Here is a 23,079-nt window from a genome sequence, read left to right on the forward strand (position 1 = left end):
GAAAAGTTGATGGTCTGGATAGAGTCTCTTCGGGGCGGGGGAAACTGCTAGACAAGATGGATGGAAGTTCCCATTAAGAAAGGCATATGGCTGGATGGCATGAGCCGTCTGCAGCTACATCCTCATCAGTACCAAAACCTTATACAGGCAGGCTGAAAACCCAGAACGATCTTGGATTCTAATAATGCCAAAAGAAACTAACAAGCTCCACCATGTCCATGATTCTAATGCAGCAGTCAGTACTCAGTAGAACCAATTGGATCCCGCGGGCTTGTGCGGTTGCTGCAGCTGCGATGCACCACCGTAATGTGCAGTGCTTCCTGGCACGTTCAGACCTGAACTGAACCTCAACTCCGGCGACGCGGCGGCGATGTCGCCTCCGAACGGCAGTGCATCGTCACGGACGTAGAACCCCGCGCTCTGCTGCTGCTGCATCACGCCGGTGGTGGCACCGCCAAATAGCCACGGCGTCAGAAATGGGCCGGACACCCGCACGCCGCCGGGGGCGGCCGTGTCGATGCCGCTCAGGCTACGGGGCGCGCCCACGTTGGCCTCGTACATGTCCATCAGCTCGGCCAGCGACCTTTGGCCGTCGACGGGCAAGTCGAAGCCGACCGCCTGACCTGGCGGCGGGAAGACGGACGGTGCCAGCTTGCTGTTATCGGCGGGGGTGTTGAACTTGCAGGTGTACTGGTGGGCGTTGCGCGCGCCTCGGTCGAGGAACCCGTGCACGCTGCTGCTGTGCGGGCACTGCGCGTTGCCGCAGGTGTACGCGCGGAAGCTGTTGCTCAGCATCAGCTCCGGCTCCACGCCGGCCGGCGCGCTCCTCTTATGCAAGTACTCGGCGTCGGCGGTCTCCTCCTTCATCAGCGCCGCCGGCATGAGGAACCTGCTATTGCCCGTAGCATCCATGGACGACGAAAGGTCCACGAACGCTGGTGCATCGTTGGAGGCCGGCTTCGGGTTCCGGCCGGTCTCTTCGCCGTCGTCGGCACCCTCCACGTCGTACTCGCCGGAGCTGGCGCTGAACGGGAGCGCGGCGGCGGCGGCGGCGGCGTTGGAGGACGGCGGGGGGAGGGCGCCCGGGTGCTGCATGAGGTACAGGTCCTCCTCCTGCTTGAGCACGGCGAGCCAGGTGACGATCTCCCTGGCGGTCATCTTGTCCTGCAAGCACTTGGACTGGCGCACGAGGCGTCGGACCTTGTCGACGTCGGGGGACATGTGCTTGATGACGGCGGTGAGCACGGCCACCTTCCAGGCCTTCTTGAGGTCGTGCGGCTTCTTGTACGGCGGCGGGCCCAGCTCCCCGGGCACGCCGGCCTCGGGCCACCACGGCTCGGCGCCTTGCGGCCACCACGGCGGCGGCACGCCCTTCTCGAGCGGGAAGCGGCGCTGCGGCGGGTCGCAGTGCTGCATGAGCGCCGAGAGCAGCGAGCCCAGCGTGGTGTCCTGCAGCTCGTGCAGGGAGTGCGGCCCCGCCGGCGCGGCGGCCACGGCGGCACCACCGGCGCCGCCCCCGCCCGGCGCGGCGTTGTCGGCCTGGTACCTGGCGACGGCCGCGGGGCCGTTGCGGTCGAAGCGAACCTTCTCCTTCCACCAGGCGCGGAGGTTGTCGGAGGCGCCGGTGACGGGCTTGCCGTTCTCCGGGATGATGCCGTAGACGAAGCCCTGCGCGTTGCAGACCTCCATCATCTTGAGCATGTACTTGAGGATGACGTCCTGCGCGCGCGACATCTTCTTGCGGCGCGCGTGCTCCTGCGACTGCCGCGGCCGCGGCGGCGCCTCCTTGCCCCCGCGGCCGCCCTGCTGCTGCTGCTGCTCCTTGAGGCGCCTGAGGCGCAGGCGGTCGCGCCACATGCGGCGCTCCAGCTCCTCGATGCCGCCCACGTCGTCGTCGTCGCTCTCGTCGCCGTCGGGGAAGCTCATCGTGTCGTCGCGCGCCGGCGCCGGGTTGACGAGGTCGCCCTCGCCGAGGAAGCACTCGCCCGGCCCGAAGCCGAAGAGGGCCTTGTCGTCCGCCGGCATGCGCTGATCCAGCACCAGCGCCCCTCCTCCCATCATCCCGGCGGCGTAGAGGCAGGCAGACGGGAGGTGGCAAGCGAAGAGAGCAGGAGGCAGGAGCAACCCACCCACCCCTCGCAAGACGCTAGCTAGTGTGACTAGTAGTATCGCCGGCTGAGAGAGTGAGAGGTGGCTGCTATATACCTGTCCAGCTGCTTGCAGGGGGAAGCAGAGCAGGACGCGCAAACCCAGTACGTGAGCCGTGAGCTCAAGCTTGCCGGACAGCTTTGCAAGGACCGTGTGAAGTAACTGACGTTCCTGAATTTGCATGTAAATTTCGCATTAGTACTATTTCGTTGTAGGAGTAGTTCCTACGAGAATGTAGAGTAGAGTAGAGTAGAGGTGGTGGCATATGAACACGCACCCATGTACCACTGGAAAATTGGACCAAAGTCATAGAGAAAGGACAAAACAAGGGAAGGAAAAAAAAAGGAAGATTACAATTTGGTGCAAATACCGACAGACATCGCAATTGGGCAGGAACTCGAATTGTTAGAAGACAACCGGCCGCCCAAAGATCTCCATCTCCTTGGACAAGACCATGCTCACACACACAGAAAAAAGGGAGGAAATGTTCAGCAACAGAAATGGAAGCCTTTTCTTTTCTCCTGAAGTGACTGAACATGCACTGCTCAACTGTTCTGTCCAAACTTCGATCTGCAGAACAGTGCCAAAGCATGGATGGATTCAGAGGAATCAACAGTGGAGAAGCCCTTATCCTACGATGAAATTTATCATGGACACCATTTTCTCCTTGTAACATTACATGAAAGAAGACCTTCTAAAAAATCTTTACATGAAGAACATGCCATGCGCACTTTGATGACCTGCTCCTGATCAGAGCGCGTACACGTGGCAGAGAGCTATCACTCATGGCTTGCAAGAAGTGTTACTACTATTTTTTTTTCTCTTCTGGGTCCAAAATGAGCAGCAGCTAGCTAGGCAGGTCCTACCCACATGCGTCTCATGGCCTGCAGGATTGGTTGGGGGAGGAGGCCGACCTCCATCCAGGTAGGCCACACGCGTCATTAACTCGGCTTAATCTCTGACGGCCACGGCTATTATTCGGTTGTTTTCCAGTGCAGTGCAGGCCCACTAACCTAATAATACCTCCATCTCCTCGTTATTACCATTTCGACGTGGACATGCTCCTCAAAGTCTAGGTGTCGGCAGGTCAGCCAGCTGTGCTGGGCATACGCAACGCAGAAGTAACATCCCTTTCAGGAGCCAGCCATCAGTTGCCTGAAGCACTGGATGCAGCACAAGTGCTAACCTCAGGGCTTAGAAAACAAAACATGAGAACATGAGATGAACAATGCTGTCATGCAACTGCATAAAAATACTCTGCAAGATCAGAGGAGAGAGAAGGGAGAAGATTTGCACCAACGTGGTCTGCTCATCCTTTATACTATGTGCAAGTCAACTATCCAGCAACTTGCCCCAACCTGTAAGCATAAATACATGGCAGCAATGATCAGGTCAATGCTTTACTTATTAGTCTTCTCGTTGATCTCTCCTCCCATCGATATTCTACTGTAAACATGTGTACCACAAAATTTGTTTTGTTTATTAGTACAACTTGATGCTCTATCTATCATTTCTTATTAGCATTATTGTCAACGAATGAATATAATTCACCCTGTTTCCGGGGAGGGATCACTGAATGCATGTATGTAGGCCGCTGGCCGATGCAGTTCAGTAAACTTCAGCTCGGTGCTCCAAGCACAGATAAGCTTATTCGCCGGGCACATGGCGCCTTCTTCCTCCCCAAAACGCACAGGTTCTCTGAACAACGGAGGAACGGGCATGTGTAGGATGGCGCAGACAGCGGCAAAGCGGATCACAAGGGCTGCAAATGATTGGCAGTGACAGGGACGTGCTCCCTTGGCGTCAGACAAGCGAGGATCTGCGTGGATCCTGTGGGGAGATCGATATGATATGAGGAGCACATCTTTGCATTGGGAGCTCGTCGTGTTCAGTCGCTTGCTTCGCAACTTCAGTTCACTGCACGGGGCCGGCTGAACGACCAATGGCCAGGCGTGCAAGCGTCGGAGTTAGAAGTTGCTTGGATTCTGTGGCAAATGATCTCCTGTCTGTCCATGTTCAGATAGCTTGTGGTGAGCTTTTCTGAATGGCCTGATACAATAAGCACCTGTATGCTGTTCGGGTTCATGAGCTCTTTGCCTGCCGAATGATATGAAATCTTCTGCAGTGAACTGAAGACACTGAAGAAGAACGGTTTAGGCTAAAATCAATATGCAGGTCTTTGGTCCCTTGGTCCAAAGCAGTAGTGCACTTGACTTGCGCATCAAATTCGCACGGTTGGTGGTAGCAAAATGAGCAGATGGGAGCGAGATACATACGATAATACACGATAAGATAAGGAAGAGGCTGGGCTGTGCTAAGCATGCGTGGTGGTGTCATACTGGGCCGTTATATGGGCCCGAAGTATATCGTCTCAGCCCATACAACGTCAACGGGCTAAACAGCCGTTCGGCCCTTTCCCCGCTGGGAAAGTGAGGGAGAGAGAGAGAGAGAGACGCATCAGCCCTTTCTTCTCTCACCGCCTGCTGGGCCCTGCCACCATCCCAACCAAAACCAAGCAACCGTCCTCCGCCGCCGACGCTGGCCATGGGCCACGGCGGAGCAATGGCACGCCCGAGCGGCGAGCGGGAGACGAAATCTGCAAGCAGGAGCAGGAGAGGGCCGCACTAGCTGTACGGGGAAAAGCTAAGGTCAGTGAAGTTTGGTACATTACTACAGTGATTAGGGTTAATCTGCGCTTCACCACGCGGGAATGTCGCCCACTGGTCAGCGTATCTTCTTGCAGTGTCCGACCCCGCTGAACTCCACTCGTCTCCCCTCACAACAACCGCGTGTCCGATCCGATCCCACCTCATGGAGAAAGCCGCACTTGCTGCCACCGGCGAGACGCAGGACTCACCTCAGCACAGGTTTAGCGCCCCCTCCCCCTTCTGCCTGATCGATCCGCCTGGTCCCTTCAAAGGGCGCATCTGTTGATGCTGTAGATGGATTAACAGGTCACAGATCAAGATTTCTGTTCCTACTTCCCATTTTTGCATGTTTAGGCGCTTCTACTGCTTTACCTGATGCAGCAAAACTCACGTTCCTCCACAGGCTTGATGCAGCAAGACATGGCCGTGCTGAAGTGATTCCTGAAAGGTGTTTTTCATAGTTTCCAAAGCAATGCTCTTCTTGAGTTCTTCCGTCGATGAATATTGATGCTAATATTTGGTAAATACGCAGACTTGCGGTGATCACAGGCGGAAACAAAGGAGTTGGCCTGGAAGTATGCCGCCAGCTTGCTTGTCAGGGTGTCACGGTTATCCTTACAGCGAGGGATGAGAAACGAGAAAAAGATGCTGCTGAGTTCCTTCGCTCTGAATCCAAACTCCCCAACATAATCTTCCATCAGCTTGATGTCAGAGATGATAATAGTGTTACCTCATTGGCCCAGTATATCGAAAGCACATACGGGAAGCTTGATATCTTGGTAAGTTGCAGTCTATTATTCCTAGTATTAAATGACATCACCTTGTGTCTTTGAGGATAAATAAATGACGATACAATGGTTGATACAGGTGAACAATGCAGCCGTTTCAGGAATTGTAGCATATGAGGAAGGCCTGAAAGCTCTCAACATGGATGCAGAGACATGGGTACTTAAAGATTGTTCGTTAACTTTCGGCAGCTTATCTATTTGTGCTGTTTACTACAGGTTCAGACTTCAGAGTGTTTACTTTGTGGTGCAGCACAACTGCCACCACTTTCTCTGTGTGTTTCTCATATTTACAAAGCAACTTACATAGCTATATATAGGTGAACATCTAGCTGATTTCACACTATAGCATCTTCTTCACGCAATCAGCTTGTTTCTGGAGTTCTCATTGACCTCGATCTACTACCCGACTCTTCAAGTAACTTATGCATGTGAAAGGGCACTCTCCTCAAGTCCACACTTACACTAGACAACAAGATCAATTCTAACACACAATGCATCTGCAGTCTTTTGGAGCCAGAATCTCAATGCATGATTTAACTACTTCATGTTTTGAGGGAACTTTTGTATTGATGTCTGTAGTTTTTTTTATGACAGTTTTTTTTCCTTTTTGGGTATGGCTATGAATAACCTGTTGTTGTTACAACCAATGGTATGTGCTTCAGTCACCCATTAATATTTGTGTTTCAGACATCTGGCAGGGCCGCTAAACTTCTCAAAGAGGTATTCCAGAATACCTATGATGAGTCATTCAACTGTCTCAATACCAATTACTATGGATGCAAACGGGTAACAGAGGCTCTTCTCCCACTTTTGAAGCTATCTACATCAGGTGCAAGGATTGTTAATGCCTCCTCCCTTGTGTCAGAGCTGAAGGTGCATCATCTGTATTTTCTTTTTTTTTCACCCCTAAAATCCCTAGATTTCCACACAAACTGAGAAGCTAGTGATATTACCAGCACTCACCGTAGCCCATGTATTTGATTTTGTTACCAGAGAATGCCAAATGAGAAGCTTCGAAATGATTTGAGCAACATCAGCATCTGGGACGAGGACCGAATAGAAGCAGTGCTGAACACATTCTTGGAGGACCTGAAGAATGGGCGGCTTGAAGAGGCCGGATGGCTCATGATGCTACCAACCTACACTGTATTGAAAATGTTCATCAATCTGTACACTAGGATCATGGCAAGAAGGTATCCGAAGATGCGCATCAATTGTGTGCGACCTGGCTTCGTCAAGACTGACATCAGCTGGGGTTTTCACACCTGAACAAGGTGCAAGAGCGCCAGTCATGCTAGCTCTGCTCCCTGACGATGGACCAACTGGGTGCTATTTTGATCAGACAGAAATGGTGAACGTTGGTGATCAACGGATGGATGGCCCATTGTTTCCCAGTTTGTGTGATGTTCTTTTTTGAAAATAAATAAAAGCAGGAGCATTGCTATATTATTTAAGAAAGGGCGAGTCAAGTCTTACAATAGTTTGATCAGTTGATTGCATAGGAAACTGATAACAACATCTTCAGATCCGATTGTGGCATCATGATCAAATAAACACAAAATTGCGGGTATGTTATGATTCGTTGGAGCAGTCTATGTTGTTTGCTCTTGGTCTTTGCTGTTCCTCTCTCCAGTTCTCACTTGGATTAAATTTTTCCTATGTTTGTAATTTGTATTGTAAAACACCAATAAGAGTTGAGCTAATCGAAAAGCCAATAAGAGGGAATCCGTAGTTGCTTCGTAGATGTCGCACTTCTCTGGTTATCGTATTTGTGCCTTTTTGGGTATTTTGTCATTGTAATTTAGTCTGGAAAAGGATAGAAAAAGGAAAGATACAGGAACGGTGACTCTTAGAACCCTGAACATTGACGGTTCAACGCCAATTACCTGTTCTATTCCACTGGAAAGTCGACCAACCTTCGCCAAAGCTCCTCCTCCCTTGGTTCACTGCCTTGTGGGCCCCTGATCTGTTGCCGTCCACAGCGCTGCTCGCCTCGGACGCCGGCGGCGGCACGTGGCTGCGCACGGAGCCCACAGCCCCGGCGCCGGCGTGCGCATTGTAGATTTGTAGAGAGCTAAAAAGGAAGCCAGGGTACTTAGGGGTGTTTGGATCCGATATTAATTTTCAAATTAGATGTTTGGAGGCTAGATAAAATAATTAAACGTAGCTAATTATAAAATTAATTGCATAAGTTGGTGCTAAATGAATCTATTAAGTCTACTTAATCCACCATTATCATATATTTAGTATAAGATCAAATCATAAACTAATTAGACAGGTAGATTTAATGGATTCGTATAGCGAATTAGTCTCCATTCATACAATTAATTTTATAATTAAATTATATTTAATACTTCTAATCATCTAATCAGTGTCAGACGTCGATATAACCGTAAAGTTACTAAACAGTGCATTAGACACTGGGGCGGCTAAACCCGCTGCTCATTGCCTACCCTACCACGCCCTCACACGCGGCCGCCACCCTCTCGTCCCACCCGAAAGCAAGACAAGAGGTAGAAGACGACGACCCCGAGATGCGCCACCTCGGGGCGTCCCCGAGCTCGCCTTCTAGGGTCCGACCCTGCGCCGCGGCACCATCACCCCCCGCCCGTCTCCAGCCGCGAGTCACCTTCCCTGCCGCTAGCATGGTGCACGCGCGTGCAGCCGCGGGGGCGACGCGGGCATCGCCTCCACACCACAGGTCTCGTCCTCTCCCCGTGCGCGCGCGAGGCGCGGCTTCTCCTCTTGTTAAACTCTCCATGGATATATCTCTGCGAGCGTCTGCTTTTCGTTTGAGCAAGATGATGCTGTATAGATGTCTGAACTCTGAACGCAGTTTTTGGATAAGTTAATTTGCAAGTTTAGATTTCAATTGCGGTGGGTAGTTTGGAGATATGAATAAGGGAAACTGTTTTGTACATTCATCCTTTTTCCAACATATTATTCCACATAAATGTACTTTCTTGCCTAATTTGTCAATACATATACTGCCACATGTATAGCAGGCTAGGCACCATTAGTTAAACTGAACCTAAAAGGACTCATTTCTCAGTGGTGTCCATTACTTTTCATGTATTCTTCGCCAAATTATTTTGAGTTATCCCACTCCCCTCAATGGGGGAAAAAATATGATCTTTGTGATTTGACAATGGTTTTCTGTAAGCGTTCAGACATTGGGCACAAACTAGAGTACCTTTTTAAATTATTACAAATTAGAGTAACTTTTACCTTTATTTGCTTTTAAATTTGTAAACAGTAAACACAGACATTGGGTACTAATTTAGAGTACTCTTAAGTTTTATTTTCTTCTTAGTTTTTAAATTTTTTCTTTCTTAATGCAAAACAGGCTTTATTTTCTTTTATGGCTTGGAGTTGTTTTATATCCCATGCAGCTGTGATGAATAAGCACTGCATCGTTAAAACTTTTTCCTATTTATAAACCCCTGTGCGAGTAGATATTTGCCTATGCACCTTCTTTTCTGCTAGGACTTTCTGTGTTAAGTATATGGTTCTTGTTGGAGACCAACACCTCCACAGCCTTCTAACAGGATAAACTAGGAGTGGTTGATCCATAGTTCCCCCATAGGTTGCTCTAAAATTGTTCAATGGCGCAAATGTAACTCAAAGTACTGGTTGTGTGTTTGGTAATGTATGTCGTACTCTCGTCTTCTTTAATGGAATGACACGCAGCTCCCCTATGCGAGAGAAAAGTACATAATTCTTGGGTTCTTGATTGTCCTTTTTTTTGTATTTTTGTAACACTACATTCCTTACCTAATAGTAGTTTTATGAGCCTTTATTATTTTATTTATCTGATGCAAAAGAAAAAAAAACTCATTGCTTCACAGGCTTGAGGCAGTGAAACGTGACCATGAAACGATACTGGAAAGGTGATTTACCATGTGCTCCAAATGCCATGCCCTTCTCCTTTAGATGAAAAAGGATGTTAAATTGTAGCCAATTCAGGCTTGCAGTGGTTACTGGTGGAAACAGAGGAATTGGCCTGGAGGTATGCCGGCAGCTTGCTGTGCACGGTGTAACGGTCATTCTTACAGCAAGGAATGAGAAGAGAGGAAAAGATGCAGTCGAATACCTTCGCCATGAATGTAACCTCTCAAGGGTTATCTACCATCCTCTCGATATCTTAGATGGTGATAGTGTTGCCTTGTTAGCTAAACATATTGAGAGCAGATATGGGAAGCTTGACATCTTGGTAAAATGAAGTCTTTCTTCTAGTAACCTAGTTCTTATTGAGCTCACCATCCTACTGGTTTGAGAATCTGTGAATGAATGTGGACCTGGTGATGCAGGTGAACAATGCAGGTGTTGGAGGAGTTGTTGTAGACCAGGATGCCCTGAGAGCTCTCAACATTGATCCTGACACATGGGTATGTAGACTCTTCATGACTTTAAACATATTTGCTTGGCTTCAGATGGCCTTTCTCTGACTTGGACAGTGTAACGTTAAGATGTATCTTTACTCTATAGTTTTATGAATTTATGTCAGAGTATCCATATATTATTTTTGATACTTTATGCGAACTTTCATTTGTTTCGTGTTCAAGACCTAAGAATGGTCTGTAGTCACAAGTGCCGAAACAAATCAGCGATGGGCTTCTCAGTCGTTCAATGCCTTTATGATTGCAGCTATCGGGTAAAGCCGCCACCCTGCTGGAACGTGTGGTCGTTCAAACCTATGATGAAGCAGTAAAATGTCTGAATACCAACTACTACGGAATCAAATGGGTGACAGAAGGTCTCCTCCCTTTGCTCAAACGATCCACATCAGGAGCAAGGATTGTGAACACCACCTCCCTTCGGTCTGAGCTGAAGGTACATGACACATGCATATATATATATATATATATAAAACCAGTTCTACAGCAGTTGTAAAGGAGATAACACGTATGTGTCTGGTTGGCCCCAAACACACCCTAATTTCTGTGCACAACCCTGCAACATCAGAGAATGCCGAACGAGAAGCTGCGTGAGGAGCTGCGCGACGCCAATGCCTGGGACGAAAAGCAGATCGAAGCCATGCTGGACGAGTTCCTTGAGGCCCTGAAACACGGGCGGCTTGAGGAGGAGGGGTGGCCGACGATGCTGCCGGCGTACAGCATGTCCAAGATGGTGGTGAACCTCTACACCCGGATCCTGGCGCGGCGTCACCGGGAGATGCGCATCAACTGCGTGCACCCGGGCTTCGTCAAGACGGAGATCAACTGGAACACTGGCGTCATCCCGCCGGAGGAAGGCGCCAGGGGTGCCGTCAAGCTGGCGCTGCTCCCGGACGACGGCCCGACCGGGTGCTACTACGATCAGACAGAACTGGGGGTTGCTTGGTGACCGACGACCGAGAGAGACCTTTCGGTGCTGTGGGCTTGTTCGTCCTTCCCGCAGAGAAGTGGCCGCCTGAGCTTTTCTTCTGGGCGTAGCGCCCATGGTCTGCTTTGATTCCTGGCCGTCCGCTAGACCGTGTGAGACGATCGATTCAGCTTAAGTTTTGTTTTGCCCTACACGACTGCTCGTAACAATTTTTTGCCGTGAAGTGCAGCACATTGTCCATTAAAAACTTGGTTATACCACGCACTGTACTGGGGAGGCAGACAGGCCGTAATAAGATGCTTTGAGCCTGTCACATATCCGATACAGCTGGTAGCTGTTTCAGTTGTTGAACAGGCCCTGAAACGATTGCAGCATGTATCTTCTTCTTCTTTTCTTATTTTTTTGGAAAACTAGTTGTGCATTGTTGTTGTGCTGTGCTGTTTCTGAACAATATTTACAGGTTTTTTTTTTACTTTCCTAGAGAGTGGTCATCTTTTGACCTCAAAACAATGAGCTGGTATTCCAGCATTGCCAGAGCCTTCATCAGAAGGAAAAAAAAGAAAATCTACATGTCAGAAGTTGAAGAGCGTCGTGTCGAGTCACAGGTATACGTGCCGCTGTCCCTGTGACGTTATCCACACAGGTCCATACGTGTCCCTGCGTTGAGAACTACGTGTCGACCGGAGACCATTTCTTCACCAATGTATATATGCTCCAGGCTCGACCAGTCCCTTCTGTTCACGAATCACCGGTGCTACCTGTCGACACGAGAGAGCAATTCATTCCAGCTACACGATCGAGCGCAGATAGTGAGTGGAGCAAGACAAGCATGTCGTCGAGGCAGGAGCAGCGAGTGGCGAGCGCTGAGGGCGAGGCGCAAGCGGAGCGCGCCGGCGAGCAGTTGGCGCGCGCCGAGGCGCACGCCCGCGAGGCGGCGCGTGAGATCGCGCACGAGCGCACCGAGCGCGCACGCGTGGTCGGCGCCGGCGGGCACGAGGAGCGCCACCGCGCCGGGATCCTGGAGACCGTGCAGCAGGGCGCCAGGTCCCTGGTGAACGCCGTCGGCCGCACGCTCGGCGTCGCCAGGGACACCACAAAGGACAAGGTGGGCGAGTACAAGGACTCCTCCGCAGACAAGGCCAGCCAGGCGGGCGACGCCACCGCGCAGAAGGCGAGCGAGACGGCGGAGGCAACCAAGGACAAGCTCGGCGAGTACAAGGACTACGCCGCCGACAAGGCAAGCCAGGCGGGCGACACCACCGCGCAGAAGTCGAGCGAGCCGGCGGGGGCGACCAAGGACAAGCTCGGCGAGTATAAGGACTACGCCGCCGACAAGGCGACGGGGGCGAAGGACGCCGCCGTCCAGAAGGCCAGCGAGGCGGCAGAGGCGACGGAAGGCAAGCTTGGAGAGTGCAAGGATTACGCCGCGAACAAGGCCACAGGGATGAAGGACACCGCGGCGCAGAAGGCTAGCGAGACGGCGGAGGTAGCCAAGGACAAGGCTGTGGCGATGAGGGACGCCGCGGCGCAGAAGGCTGGCGAGACGGCGGAGGCAACCAAGGACAAGGCTGTGGCGATGAGGGACGCCGCGGCGCAGAAGGCTGGCGAGACGGCGGAGGCAACCAAGGACAAGGCTGTGGCGATGAAGGACGCCGCCGCGCAGAAGGCAAGTGAAACAGCCGAGGCGACCAAGGACAAGGCTGTGGCAATGAAGGACGCCACCGCACAGAAGGCAAGCGAGACGGCGGAGGCGACCAAGGACAAGGCTGCGGCGATGAAGGATGCCACCGCACAGAAGGCCGGCGAGACAGCGGAGGCGGCGACGAACAGGCTCGGGGAGTACAGGGACAGCGCCGCCCAGCCAGCGAAGGAGACGAAGGACGTGACGGCAGAGAAGGCGAGCCAGGCGGCGGGTGCCGGCAAGGCCAAGGTAGGGGAGTACCGCGACGCTGCGGCGGAGAAGGCCAAGAACGCGAAAGGCACCACCGCGGAGAAGGCACGGGAGACGAAGGAGGCCGCCGCGTCGAAGACGAAGCAGAGCTCCAGCTCGGAGGAGTTGAGCAAGGCGGCGAGAGACGACGAGACCCTGGAGGGCACGACGAGACCACCCCCGGAGGAGAAGCTCGAGGAGTACAAGCAGTCGCCCGCCGACGCGGCCCGCAAGGCCATGGAGTACCTGATCTTGCGTACGGAGGAGGTCGACGAGCAGTCCGGCGCGAGCAAGGTGAGCGCAGCAGCAGCACGGCGGTAGTGGATCTTGGATGCTTTTAATTTACTGCCGGATCGAATAATGGACCTGAAAATGGGGTGACGATATATGATGTTGCAGGCGAGCACGGACGCGACGGAGGAACTGTCGCGGCAGGAGCTGGAAGCGACGAGGGAGCGGACGGAGCAGGTGGTGGCAGAGGGCGAGCGGCGCGGGAAGGATGGCAAGTGAAGGAAGGGCCGTGCCGGTGCAGCCGGCAGCGGCGGACAGGAGCGCGTTAGCCGTAGCAGGCAGAGTAGAAGACGACCGCACGCGACGTGATGGCTCTGCGCTAGTCCGATCCATGGAGGGCATGCATACTAAGCTAGATAGGCCAGACGCGTCGTCTCTAGACTCTCGTAGATTTGAGCTTGTTTATCTAGCCTTGCTCTTTCCGCAGAAAGAAAAACCGTGTTGGAGGTGCTCTCTCTTTCCGCTGAAGGGCACGTCCAGGTCTGAAGTATTTGGAACCGTTGGATCGGGAAGCTGCAGCCACGATTCGATCTGTCGAAGTGATGTCCCTGGGTGGCTCTGGCTGGCTGTCTCGCACCCTACCATGAAAGCGTACCATCAAAACCTTGGCTACAATTGAATGCATGCTTTCTAAAATTAGCAGCAAGTTAGTATATCTTTGCTGCTCAACATCCGGGTACGTTCACAGCTTGACCAAGAACAGCACAATCATCATGGTGTATAAAAAGCACCTCTGTCTGCAATGCATCGCCATCATCATCTTCACCTCCATCTCGTGGCTACAAACATCACACAAACCCAATGGCATCCTTTGCGCATGCCTTGCTGCCATTCCTCATCGCCGCCGTCGCCGGCCTCTCCCCTGCGCCCGCGACGTGCTATGTCAACCCGGGAGGAAACCTCCACCTGCAGGAGCAGGACGATCAGGGGAATGCTTCGGCCTATCGTACGCACATTGTGCTCGTCCGGCCACCGTCGTCGGGCGCCGGAGCAGCTGCTGACGAATTCACCCACCGGCTGTGGCACGAGTCCTTCCTGCCCACCTCCCTCACCGAATCCGGCGAGCCGCGGCTCGTGCATTCCTACACCGAGGCGTTCACCGGCTTCGCGGCAAGGCTCACCGACGCCGAGCTCGACGCGGTCGCCAGGAAACCTGGGTTCGTGCGCGCGTTCCCGGACCGCACGCTCCAGCTCACGACCACGCACACGCCGGAGTTTCTTGGGCTCAGGCAGGGCCCCGGGTTCTGGAGAGACGGCGCCGGGTACGGGAAGGGCGCCATCGTCGGCCTCCTCGACGTCGGCATCTACGGGGCGCACCCTTCCTTCGCTGACCACGGCCTCGCGCCGCCGCCGCCGAAGTGGAAGGGCACGTGCGCAGGCTCCGCGTCCCGATGCAACAGCAAGCTCATCGGCGTCAAGTCCCTTGTCGGGGACGACGCTAGGGACGACTTCGGGCACGGGACGCACACCTCGTCCACGGCCGCGGGGAACTTCATCGCCGGCGCCTCGAGAGACGGCATGGCCGCCGGCACCGCGGCCGGGGTCGCCCCCGGCGCGCACGTCGCCATGTACAAGGTGTGCACTGGCAAGGGGTGCTCCGACTCGGCCGTGCTGGCCGGGATGGACGCGGCGATCAAGGATGGGGTGGACTTGATCTCCCTGCCCCTCGGTGGCAACGCGACGTTCCCATTCGATCACGATCCCATCGCCATCGGCGCGTTCAGCGCGGTGGCCAAGGGCATCACCGTGGTGTGCGCGGCCGGCAATAACGGCCCCAAGCCAGCGTCCGTCGTCAACGACGCTCCGTGGTTGATCACCGTCGCTGCAAGCTCGGTGGACCGGAGCCTCCTCGCGGAGGTTCAGCTCGACAAGGGCGTCAGCGTCGCCGGCGAGGCGATTAACCAGGCGACGAACTCGAGCACGAAGCCTCCGTTTCCCGTCCTCTACTCCGAGGAGCGGCGCAACTGCATCTACCGTGGCGAGGAACGCAAAGTCGTCGCCGGCAAGATCGTGATCTGCGAGGCCGTCGACAACCTTCTACCCTACAACACGTCGGAGAAGTCCATCCTCCGTGACATTAAGAGCGCCGGCGCCGCCGGCGTTGTGCTGATCAACACCAAGGCTGACGGGTACACCACCGTTCTCTACGACTACGGCTCCGACGTGGTCCAGTTGACGGCAGCCGACGGAGCCAAAGTCACCAAGTACGCGGCGTCGTCGCCGTCGAACTCCGCGACCGCGGTCAGGTTCAACCACAGGACGGTGCTAGGCGTCCGCCCATCTCCTACCGTGGCCTCGTTCTCGTCGCGTGGTCCAAGCACCATCACTCCGGGCGTGCTCAAGCCAGACGTCCTGGCTCCGGGGCTCAACATCCTCGCCGCGTACCCGCCGAAGACCCTTCTCGGAGCCGGACCTTTCGACGTCCTGTCCGGCACGTCGATGTCCACGCCGCACATCAGCGGCGTCGTCGCGCTCATCAAGAGCGTGCACCCCGACTGGTCGGCGGCGGCCATCAAGTCGGCCATCATGACGACCTCCGACGCCGTCGACAGGAACGGCGGCCCGATCTTGGACGAGCAGCACAGGAATGCGAACGCGTACGCGACCGGCGCCGGTCATGTCAACCCCGCCAGGGCCACCGACCCCGGTCTGGTGTACGACCTCGGCGCCGCCGACTACGCCAGCTACATCTGCGCGCTCCTGGGCGAGGCCGCGCTGGCGGTGATCGCGCGCGACTCGAGCCTGAGCTGCGGGAAGCTTCCCAAGACGCCGGAGGCGGAGCTGAACTACCCGACGATCAAGGTGCCGCTGCAGCCGGCGCCGTTCACGGTGACGCGGACGGTGACGAACGTGGGGCCGGCGGCGTCGACGTACACGGTGAAGGTAGAGGCGCCCAAGTCCCTGACGGTGCGCGTTTCGCCCGGGAAGCTGGTGTTCACCAAGGCCGGCGAGGAGAAGACGTTCAGCGTGACGGTGAGCGGCCAAGGCGGCGGCGTGTTAGAAGGCAGCCTGAGCTGGGTGTCAGGGCAGCATGTCGTCAGAAGCCCGATCATCGCCGCCGCCGGACGTCGTCCTGAACGGTGATCGACGCGTAGATTTTGTAGCAGTCTAGTTCAGCTTAAGAAAATATTGCACAATAAATGAATCCCATCGCATTGGACTATTTGATACTGTCATTAAACTACCATCATCTAGTACAGTAAAATAGGCGTATAATTACATGATAGGAAATCCAGCTAAGCGCACATTTACTGCCGTAGATCCGAACTCTAGGCACCAAGACAATCAAGCAAGTTACAGTTACAAACGGATGCTCAAAGTCAAAAGTCAAGGAGTATTCTGCTCACAGCTAACAACAGTAACCACACATGCTACTCAAAATTTTTTACATCCACCGAGTCAAGAGAACCAGTTATATATACATTTGGCCATTACAAAATTAGAATGAATCAGGGTCCAGCAGCAGTTACGATTTAAGAACACAGAAGAATTTTACACTTTTGCCGACGAGCGCAACAAACCTATGTTTTTTCTATACATGCCGCTAATATTATCTACTCTTTGTTCTTCTACTGGTCAGTGGTCCGATTTTCATGAGCACACAAGCACTCATGCAGCCCAGGATCCTGAATCCCTGCGCTAGGGGCAGAAAACACCTCACCAATTCTGTACACAATTGCCGTGAAAGACAGGAACATGCCCCTCCCAGATTAGATGACCTAACCAAGTCCTAGCCAACCTGCACTCTGGTCTTCACTCGTGGACTGGTAGCCCAGCATGCAATGCTGCAAGTATTGCCAGTGAACAGAATGGGTGCACATACTCTTTGGCAGCTGTGACAGACCAACCACAGATATTGTCACATCCGAACGCGTGCATTTCACCTTGCCGTAAACATCATTGGTGACATCTTTCATGAAATCTTCTTTCAGAGAGCTAGTGTCCACATGAATGATTTTTTCAGGGATGAGGCCCCAGTAGAAGACCATGTTTGGCTCCTTGACTGTATGATCAACCTCCTCTGAGGGGCACGGGTCACACCCAATTCCAGCCCTTTCCAACTGCAGAACCAAAGCAGACTTGACTGAGTTTGTATGTTTTTTTTGTTCAAGATTCCTAAAAATTAATAAAGAACCGTACGATTTGTGCAGCAAGAGCGTGAAGAAACAACAAAAAAGTTGCACCAATAGTACCTTCAGAATAAGGAAACGGAAGCGAGATTTCACCCATCCAGCCCAGTCACGCAGCTCTGCAAATGTTGGCGCACGTAAAGCAATGCGAAGAAATTGTTGATGTTTCTCAGCATATGGGAAGGATTCAAAAAGCCAAGTCCACTCAAAATCATGCCTCAATGGATCCTGAAATAAAGATAAAGACTTATTAAAAGATCACATATTAACACCCAAGTATTCAAGCAGTGAACATTAGTGCACAACAATGCACAAGGGTGCCAATCATGAAAAGGAAAAAGACATCACGGCACCACAATAGAAAATATTTTAATGCGAGTTGCAACCGTTAAAGCAGGATATTGGATACCCTGGCCACAATAAATTTCACAAAATTAAAAATGTAATCTTACGTCCATGAAAATGATCACGTGACTAAATTTGAATGGACTACAAAAAATGGTTTAAGCCGACACTGAGAAGCAACAATTCCCTGTGATCTTTAGTAAACATCCAGACTAAAACAGATATTCTAATTTAGATCTGGATGGGAACAAATAATAAAAATGCCTCCAGTTTGGAATTCAGACTCCAACGAACTGGTAAAAAATGGACTTCTCTTGACTTAGGAAATACTAAGAGCCATAAGAAGCATCATTGATGATACTTCAAGGATTTGTTCATGAACATCAAGGAAAAAACGAAAAGTTATGTAGATTTCACTCACCTTGGTCAAAGCATAACCACGTGTAAGTTCCTCTCTTATTTTCTTGAAGGTGCTTTTCGTCACATTTGACACACAAAACTCTGGCGGGGTACAAGGCATCACTATGGGCATCAGACGCCCCTCTGGGTGCAGGCAATCAGTTGGCTCATCATGCAGACTTACTGGAACTTGCCAAGGCCAGTGAGCGAAAGTCTGAAAGAACACTGTGAACAAACCATTGACACTGGCATTTGGATATCTCTGACAGATGTAAGCCGCAAGGATCGCTAAATGAATCCCGGCAAAGAAGCCAAGATGCTGAATGTCATGGCACAAGTAAGAATCCCATTGTTAGACCAAATGATGATATGGTGTTCACATAGCTGCACTAGAACTGAACAGTTGGCATTGAAAATTAAACCACATACATGACAATGAAGTCCTCTCTTCCTAGCCCATAGTTTGACACATCGCAACAGAACTTGAAACTTCTGCATTGCATTTTTGGGAAAGTATGGTAAAAAAGAACAAAATTTGAGAGAAAAAAAAATTTAAAGCATCTGCCAGATATACATAATGAGCAAGTCGTCATGGTCATCGATCAATTCAAGACAACAAATGAAATAAAATGGCAGGTCTTAGAAGGGCAACAATATCAGTCCAAGAAAAATGAATTAGCAAATTGTAGAACTGTCATGGGCTGGATATCACAAGAACATGACTAACTGGATGTTGACCCCGCAATAGATTCAATGAACCAGATAAAAAGCAATGCAAGTAAATTAATTGGATTAGTTTTTAACCTCAGAATTTGGTACTAGCTGAACAATTTTCTCATTAACGCGAACTCCAGATAGACTCCTCCAGCTCCGTTTATCAATTTTCTGTAGTAACCGAGGGCTAAACATATTTATAGCCTGCAGGAGCAAGTAAAGTCATTAAGACTTGGACTGTGTATTGGCTAGAGAACATGTCAAACTAGAAGAGGCATCATGATACTTACATATGATTCTAAGTCTGTATAAGCACACTATAACATGAAACAGTTGGAGAGACCATAGTTTTTTTATGTAGAATATCAAGTAAATCACATGGGTGTAGAATCCAGTAGAAATGCAGAAGTACTGCAAATGGTTACGACCTACTACGGTAACTGGAACATTCAGATGGGGATACTATGAAGTTCATATGGTGGTTAACTGATATACCTCTTATGTATAAGAAACAAAGTTGTATCAACAATCAGGGCAAGGTGCAGTAACAGTGAAATCATAAAGTTAAAAGGTTAATCCATTCAACATTGCTAACAAACATAAAAGTTTAGTCATTAGGTTGAGCACATTCTATGTCCTTTAGAAGGTATGTAACAATATTTCTATGTTCAATACCACACAACATCATACCCCAAGAGAACTAGAAAACACAGATAACATGGGATGATAGTATAAGCGTTACCAAAAAGAAAATGCAACAAGTTATGTCGTCAGCGGAATCTACTTGCCTTTGATGCATCAATAACAGGAAGCTGAGCATATGTGAAATCAATTGCAACACCAGAGAATCTAAATCGCATCAACGGAACCTTAGCACTCTCAATAGTTTGCACTCCTGATACTTCTGGCCTGCCCTCAAGAATTTGTCTCAAAACAACAAAGAAATGGTACTACAAAATACACAGAAGTTATTGTGTTGGCATTCCGAATAATATCAAGTCAGAATAAAGATATGAAACAGAAAGAACAATACCCACCTGCAGTGTTGCAATACAAGGCCCGACACAAAGTGCATCAACGTCAGATTCAGGTCCATGAGCCTTGAAAAGGAGTAAGAAGGATTAGCAAACCCAGTGGAGATGTGTCATCTCAGATTCTACTTTATATAAGCAGGTAACAATTACCATCCGTAGGTCCTAAGCTTGAAGACCAATGATGGCAACTCATTTCCTCTATAAACATTGCGACACAAGTCTAGAAAAGGGCAATGTATATTCGTTCAAAAGGAAAAGAACAATGTGGGGGGATTGAAACTGTTTGTGCTTTTCATTTATTCCGGTTCATGGACTTAATATGCATTATAAGCAGAAACTATGTCGAAATAGAAGGTAAAATAGAAATATGCTAAGCAGTAACTTGTACAATGCAGTGGCCACAGTAAAGCTGTTTGGAAAAGAGTTCAGATCATCTACGATCATTTTATACAAGTAGTGACCAAGGGATGCACTTCAATTATAAAGTAGGCCCGCTTAACAGCCAAAACATTTGAAGCATAAACCGCGTGACATTCAGACACACCAAAGCTCCAAAATCTCCTCTCTCTCTCCCACACCCACCCCATGTGTAAGAACCGTATGTATGTCAACAACGTGAACTAGAAGCATAAGACGCGCAACAATTCATAAAAATCAGAAGTCCAAAGTTGCGTATCTGTCGCTTACCCCTAATGAGTAAGAACCGTATGTTAAGACCGTAGCCGTGGCTAGCCTCTGGGGCACACTCTGCTCACGCGCCACCACCTTCGCCCAATGCATCACTATCTGAGAGAAGCGCGGAAACAGAGCATGTCAGAATCCAGGCAGGGCACCAAATTCGCAAGATTCTTTCTTTGACCAAACATCCCGAGCCCCATTACCTTCTTGAGCTCTCGGATGACCTGCTCCCTCCTCTTTTCATCCTCTGGCGACGGGGCGGCCCCCTCATCCTTCAAGAGCTGCATCACGGTAGAAAGCACACATATTACTCGAAAGAAGCCGGCCGGAATTGTGAGCGCAACCAACCAAGATTGAACCTCCGGGTCTCACCTGCAAGAGGGAACAGCTGCGGCGGCGATCCACCTCGGCGAGGAAGCCGGGGTGGGGGTGGAGCTGGAGGACGATCGTGCCCCGGGGAGGAAGGAGCGGGTACCCCGCTGGCGGCGGCGGTAGCAAGAACGGTAGGGTTTGGGGCTCGGGATTGCTGGATGGGGAGGTCGCGGCGAGGAGCCCCGCAGGCGCCAGTGCCGAGGAAGGCCACCAGGTGGCGGGTCCCACGGCTGCCATGTACGGCATGGCGAGCGCGCTCGTCGCCGGCGATGGCCGCGGCGGGCGCGGAGGAAGGCAGAGGTATCTCCGGCGGGCCCTTTTCTTGCGGAAAACCGAGAGCAGCGAGGACCGATGAGGGAGGGGAGGCGACGAGAGCTAGCGAGGCGGCAGTTATATACGTCGGCCGCTGCGTGTGGGTGGCTGGCCCGTGTCCGTGCTCGATGCTCTCTTTCCTGGGCCTGCCGGCTGCCGGCTTCGGCAGTGCGGCGGCGGGGATGCGGACTTGGAGACGGCCTTCCATAAAGTTGCATGTACCCACAGGAATGAATGTTGCTGTCCAATCATCTAAGTTTACCACGACTATTATAAAAGAGGAAATATATAAATTTCTACGAACTTTCTCCTCTCGATTCCAAAATTAGAAATCATAGTCCAACAGTCAAAATCAGACAGATCATATATTTTTCAGATGTGGCGACAGAATCCATATTCTATTAGTGTATCTTCTTTATTTTCTTTATCCTCTACCTACTAATCTGGGTAGATTCTATTTTTGTATTGAAATACCATGCATAGAAGCAAGTTGTAGATTAGGACGAGATGATATAGCTGTGGGCACCGCTAACCTGATGAGGTAGCTACAGGCGTAGGAGTAAGATTGTGTAGGCAATTTAAAATGCATTTGTAATAGGATGCCCAATTCCTTTTATTTTAGATCCAGTAATAGGAATAGTAGCAGTTCTTTTATTATTCATTAGGCAAAAACGTGCTACTAAATTAGGCAACTTATGTTACATCAACAAGCAATTTATCCACTGGGGTTTAACACTTTTGTGTTCTGGTTCTAGTAATCTTTTCATATTATGGTGAATTTTACTATTTTGGTCTGCTGAACAACTTCAAGCAAAAAATTATTCTTACTTTAGCATCTCATATTCTGATTATATGCCCTCTTTGATTCAATTCTTTATTTTGGTGCCATAGCAGGCTCACACAATCCGATGATGGTGCCAGTCCATATTTTTTGTGCTAGAGAATGAGGTTTGAAGACTTGCTTTGTGTCATTGTCTAAATGTTTAGATTGGTGAAAAGTACCTTTGTACATGCTCTTCTTTAACTTTGCTTGTGAGGTCCCAAAAAGTTGCTTCATTGTATAACCATTAAGTTGAATTGGTAGTATTATTGGAGTAGAAATGTACATAAATGATCGGATTAGGAGCGGCGGCGGCGGGTCTGGTTCTAAAAGGAAAATTGCTCGCTGTTGTTGTATTGACTGGAGTGATTTTATATATAGAAGGTAGTATTTGCTGATTCTATTTGCCTTTCTTACGGTTAGCTATGTCCATAAAAATGTATAAATTTCAAACGAACTTTCTCCTCTCCATTCCAAAATTAGAAATCATACACCATCCAAACAGTCATATATTTTTCAGATGTTGCAATAGAATCCACATTCCCAAATCCACTTTAGATCCTGTTTGTTCCCACGTTCGTTTTAATTATTATACGCGGGAAGTTAAAATAATCTCACCGATCATCGCATTTTATTTTTCACTTGCCCCGAACAAATAATATAGAAAACACGAGATTTCAACAGCGTGGTTGGAAACGCGAGACGCGAGGGAAATACTGTATCTCTTTTCATTCTCTGCTCCGGTTGTCTGTTTCGGGAGTTATGGCGGCTGTTCAAGAACCAAGATTCTAGACAGGCTTCACCAAAGTTGATCACACACAAATCAATCCGATCAAATCCAGCCACACGATTCCAAATAGGACAGAAGACATCTTAGCAGATCAACATTGTTAAAAAACGATTACGAAGAGCATCCTAGCAGTCGTATTTTTGTAAAAAAAGAAAATAAAAACAAAAATTGCGTTTGCCGGGAGTCGAACCCGGGTCTATTGCTTGGAAGGCAATTATCCTAACCGTTGGACTACAAACGCTTGTTGGAATTTTTTTTCTTCGTTTTATATCGGAGCTAAAGCAAAATCTGATGGTTACTGGAATAGCCATCCAGCAATGAAGTGGATTATAACTCGACCTGGTGTCATGAAAAG

At 50.5% G+C, this 23,079-nt stretch overlaps 6 protein-coding genes and 1 non-coding gene across 9 annotated transcripts; 4 read left to right on the plus strand and 3 right to left on the minus strand.

Annotated features, from left to right (window-relative positions):
* Window positions 1–48: 48 nt before the first annotated feature.
* Window positions 49–2,221, minus strand: LOC112881788 (ETHYLENE INSENSITIVE 3-like 1 protein). Its single transcript, XM_025946653.1, has one exon. It carries the CDS (start codon window positions 2,059–2,061, stop codon window positions 244–246), a length of 1,818 nt encoding a protein of 605 aa, XP_025802438.1. The 5' UTR covers window positions 2,062–2,221; the 3' UTR covers window positions 49–243.
* A 2,437-nt stretch (window positions 2,222–4,658) lies between these two features.
* On the plus strand, window positions 4,659–7,199 carry LOC112881789 ((+)-neomenthol dehydrogenase-like). Of its 2 annotated transcripts, XM_025946655.1 has the most exons (7): window positions 4,659–5,015; window positions 5,200–5,244; window positions 5,329–5,575; window positions 5,664–5,741; window positions 6,272–6,304; window positions 6,401–6,457; window positions 6,578–7,199. In XM_025946655.1, the coding sequence occupies exons 1-7, from the start codon at window positions 4,960–4,962 to the stop codon at window positions 6,851–6,853; spliced, it is 792 nt and encodes a 263-aa protein (XP_025802440.1). In that variant the 5' UTR covers window positions 4,659–4,959; the 3' UTR covers window positions 6,854–7,199. The 2 variants fall into 2 exon arrangements, with proteins under 2 accessions (XP_025802440.1, XP_025802439.1); XM_025946654.1 differs by having other exon boundaries at window positions 6,272–6,457.
* Window positions 7,200–8,029: 830 nt separating this feature from the next.
* Window positions 8,030–11,306, plus strand: LOC112882189 (short-chain dehydrogenase/reductase 2b-like). Of its 2 annotated transcripts, XM_025947183.1 has the most exons (6): window positions 8,030–8,285; window positions 9,433–9,474; window positions 9,551–9,797; window positions 9,895–9,972; window positions 10,232–10,417; window positions 10,550–11,306. In XM_025947183.1, the coding sequence occupies exons 1-6, from the start codon at window positions 8,119–8,121 to the stop codon at window positions 10,928–10,930; spliced, it is 1,101 nt and encodes a 366-aa protein (XP_025802968.1). In that variant the 5' UTR covers window positions 8,030–8,118; the 3' UTR covers window positions 10,931–11,306. The 2 variants fall into 2 exon arrangements, with proteins under 2 accessions (XP_025802968.1, XP_025802969.1); XM_025947184.1 differs by lacking the exon at window positions 9,433–9,474.
* Window positions 11,307–11,738: 432 nt separating this feature from the next.
* LOC112882901 (late embryogenesis abundant protein 1-like) lies at window positions 11,739–13,562 on the plus strand. The gene is made up of 3 exons (XM_025948091.1): window positions 11,739–12,014; window positions 12,081–13,133; window positions 13,239–13,562. The coding sequence occupies exons 1-3, from the start codon at window positions 11,739–11,741 to the stop codon at window positions 13,347–13,349; spliced, it is 1,440 nt and encodes a 479-aa protein (XP_025803876.1). The 3' UTR covers window positions 13,350–13,562.
* Window positions 13,563–13,931: 369 nt separating this feature from the next.
* On the plus strand, window positions 13,932–16,214 carry LOC112881366 (subtilisin-like protease SBT4.13). Its single transcript, XM_025946024.1, has one exon. It carries the CDS (start codon window positions 13,932–13,934, stop codon window positions 16,212–16,214), a length of 2,283 nt encoding a protein of 760 aa, XP_025801809.1.
* A 266-nt stretch (window positions 16,215–16,480) lies between these two features.
* LOC112882826 (nuclear poly(A) polymerase 3-like) lies at window positions 16,481–21,237 on the minus strand. Its single transcript, XM_025947976.1, has 10 exons — window positions 20,803–21,237; window positions 20,634–20,711; window positions 20,440–20,538; window positions 19,756–19,818; window positions 19,507–19,668; window positions 18,809–18,922; window positions 18,434–18,496; window positions 18,027–18,323; window positions 17,324–17,488; window positions 16,481–17,191 (listed from the first exon to the last, which is right to left on the minus strand). The coding sequence occupies exons 1-10, from the start codon at window positions 21,046–21,048 to the stop codon at window positions 16,850–16,852; spliced, it is 1,629 nt and encodes a 542-aa protein (XP_025803761.1). The 5' UTR covers window positions 21,049–21,237; the 3' UTR covers window positions 16,481–16,849.
* A 1,656-nt stretch (window positions 21,238–22,893) lies between these two features.
* On the minus strand, window positions 22,894–22,965 carry TRNAG-UCC. The gene has a single exon. It is a non-coding gene; the product is annotated as a tRNA-Gly (tRNA).
* Between the last annotated feature and the right edge of the window lie 114 nt (window positions 22,966–23,079).

This window comes from Panicum hallii, chromosome 2, assembly GCF_002211085.1.
Source record: "Panicum hallii strain FIL2 chromosome 2, PHallii_v3.1, whole genome shotgun sequence".
Lineage (NCBI taxonomy): Eukaryota > Viridiplantae > Streptophyta > Magnoliopsida > Poales > Poaceae > Panicum > Panicum hallii.

What these genes read in the sequence shown, in the direction of transcription:
- LOC112881789 (XM_025946654.1), top strand. Translation starts at nt 4,960, where the DNA reads ATGGAGAAAGCCGCACTTGCTGCCACCGGCGAGACGCAGGACTCACCT. An exon ending in GCTGAAGTGATTCCTGAAAG is followed by an intron (nt 5,245 to 5,328) that starts GTGTTTTTCATA and finishes GTAAATACGCAG; the next exon opens with ACTTGCGGTGATCACAGGCG. An exon ending in CCCTTGTGTCAGAGCTGAAG is followed by an intron (nt 6,458 to 6,577) that starts GTGCATCATCTG and finishes TTTTGTTACCAG; the next exon opens with AGAATGCCAAATGAGAAGCT.
- LOC112882901 (XM_025948091.1), top strand. Translation starts at nt 11,739, where the DNA reads ATGTCGTCGAGGCAGGAGCAGCGAGTGGCGAGCGCTGAGGGCGAGGCG. An exon ending in GGGACACCACAAAGGACAAG is followed by an intron (nt 12,015 to 12,080) that starts GTGGGCGAGTAC and finishes ACCGCGCAGAAG; the next exon opens with GCGAGCGAGACGGCGGAGGC. An exon ending in AGCAGTCCGGCGCGAGCAAG is followed by an intron (nt 13,134 to 13,238) that starts GTGAGCGCAGCA and finishes ATGATGTTGCAG; the next exon opens with GCGAGCACGGACGCGACGGA.
- LOC112881366 (XM_025946024.1), top strand. Translation starts at nt 13,932, where the DNA reads ATGGCATCCTTTGCGCATGCCTTGCTGCCATTCCTCATCGCCGCCGTC.
- LOC112882826 (XM_025947976.1), bottom strand. Translation starts at nt 21,048, where the DNA reads ATGCCGTACATGGCAGCCGTGGGACCCGCCACCTGGTGGCCTTCCTCG. An exon ending in CTGTTATTGATGCATCAAAG is followed by an intron (nt 18,923 to 19,506) that starts GCAAGTAGATTC and finishes TTGCTCCTGCAG; the next exon opens with GCTATAAATATGTTTAGCCC. An exon ending in TCCGTTTCCTTATTCTGAAG is followed by an intron (nt 17,192 to 17,323) that starts GTACTATTGGTG and finishes TTGGTTCTGCAG; the next exon opens with TTGGAAAGGGCTGGAATTGG.
- LOC112882189 (XM_025947183.1), top strand. Translation starts at nt 8,119, where the DNA reads ATGCGCCACCTCGGGGCGTCCCCGAGCTCGCCTTCTAGGGTCCGACCC. An exon ending in CATGAAACGATACTGGAAAG is followed by an intron (nt 9,475 to 9,550) that starts GTGATTTACCAT and finishes TAGCCAATTCAG; the next exon opens with GCTTGCAGTGGTTACTGGTG. An exon ending in ACATTGATCCTGACACATGG is followed by an intron (nt 9,973 to 10,231) that starts GTATGTAGACTC and finishes TTATGATTGCAG; the next exon opens with CTATCGGGTAAAGCCGCCAC.
- LOC112881788 (XM_025946653.1), bottom strand. Translation starts at nt 2,061, where the DNA reads ATGATGGGAGGAGGGGCGCTGGTGCTGGATCAGCGCATGCCGGCGGAC.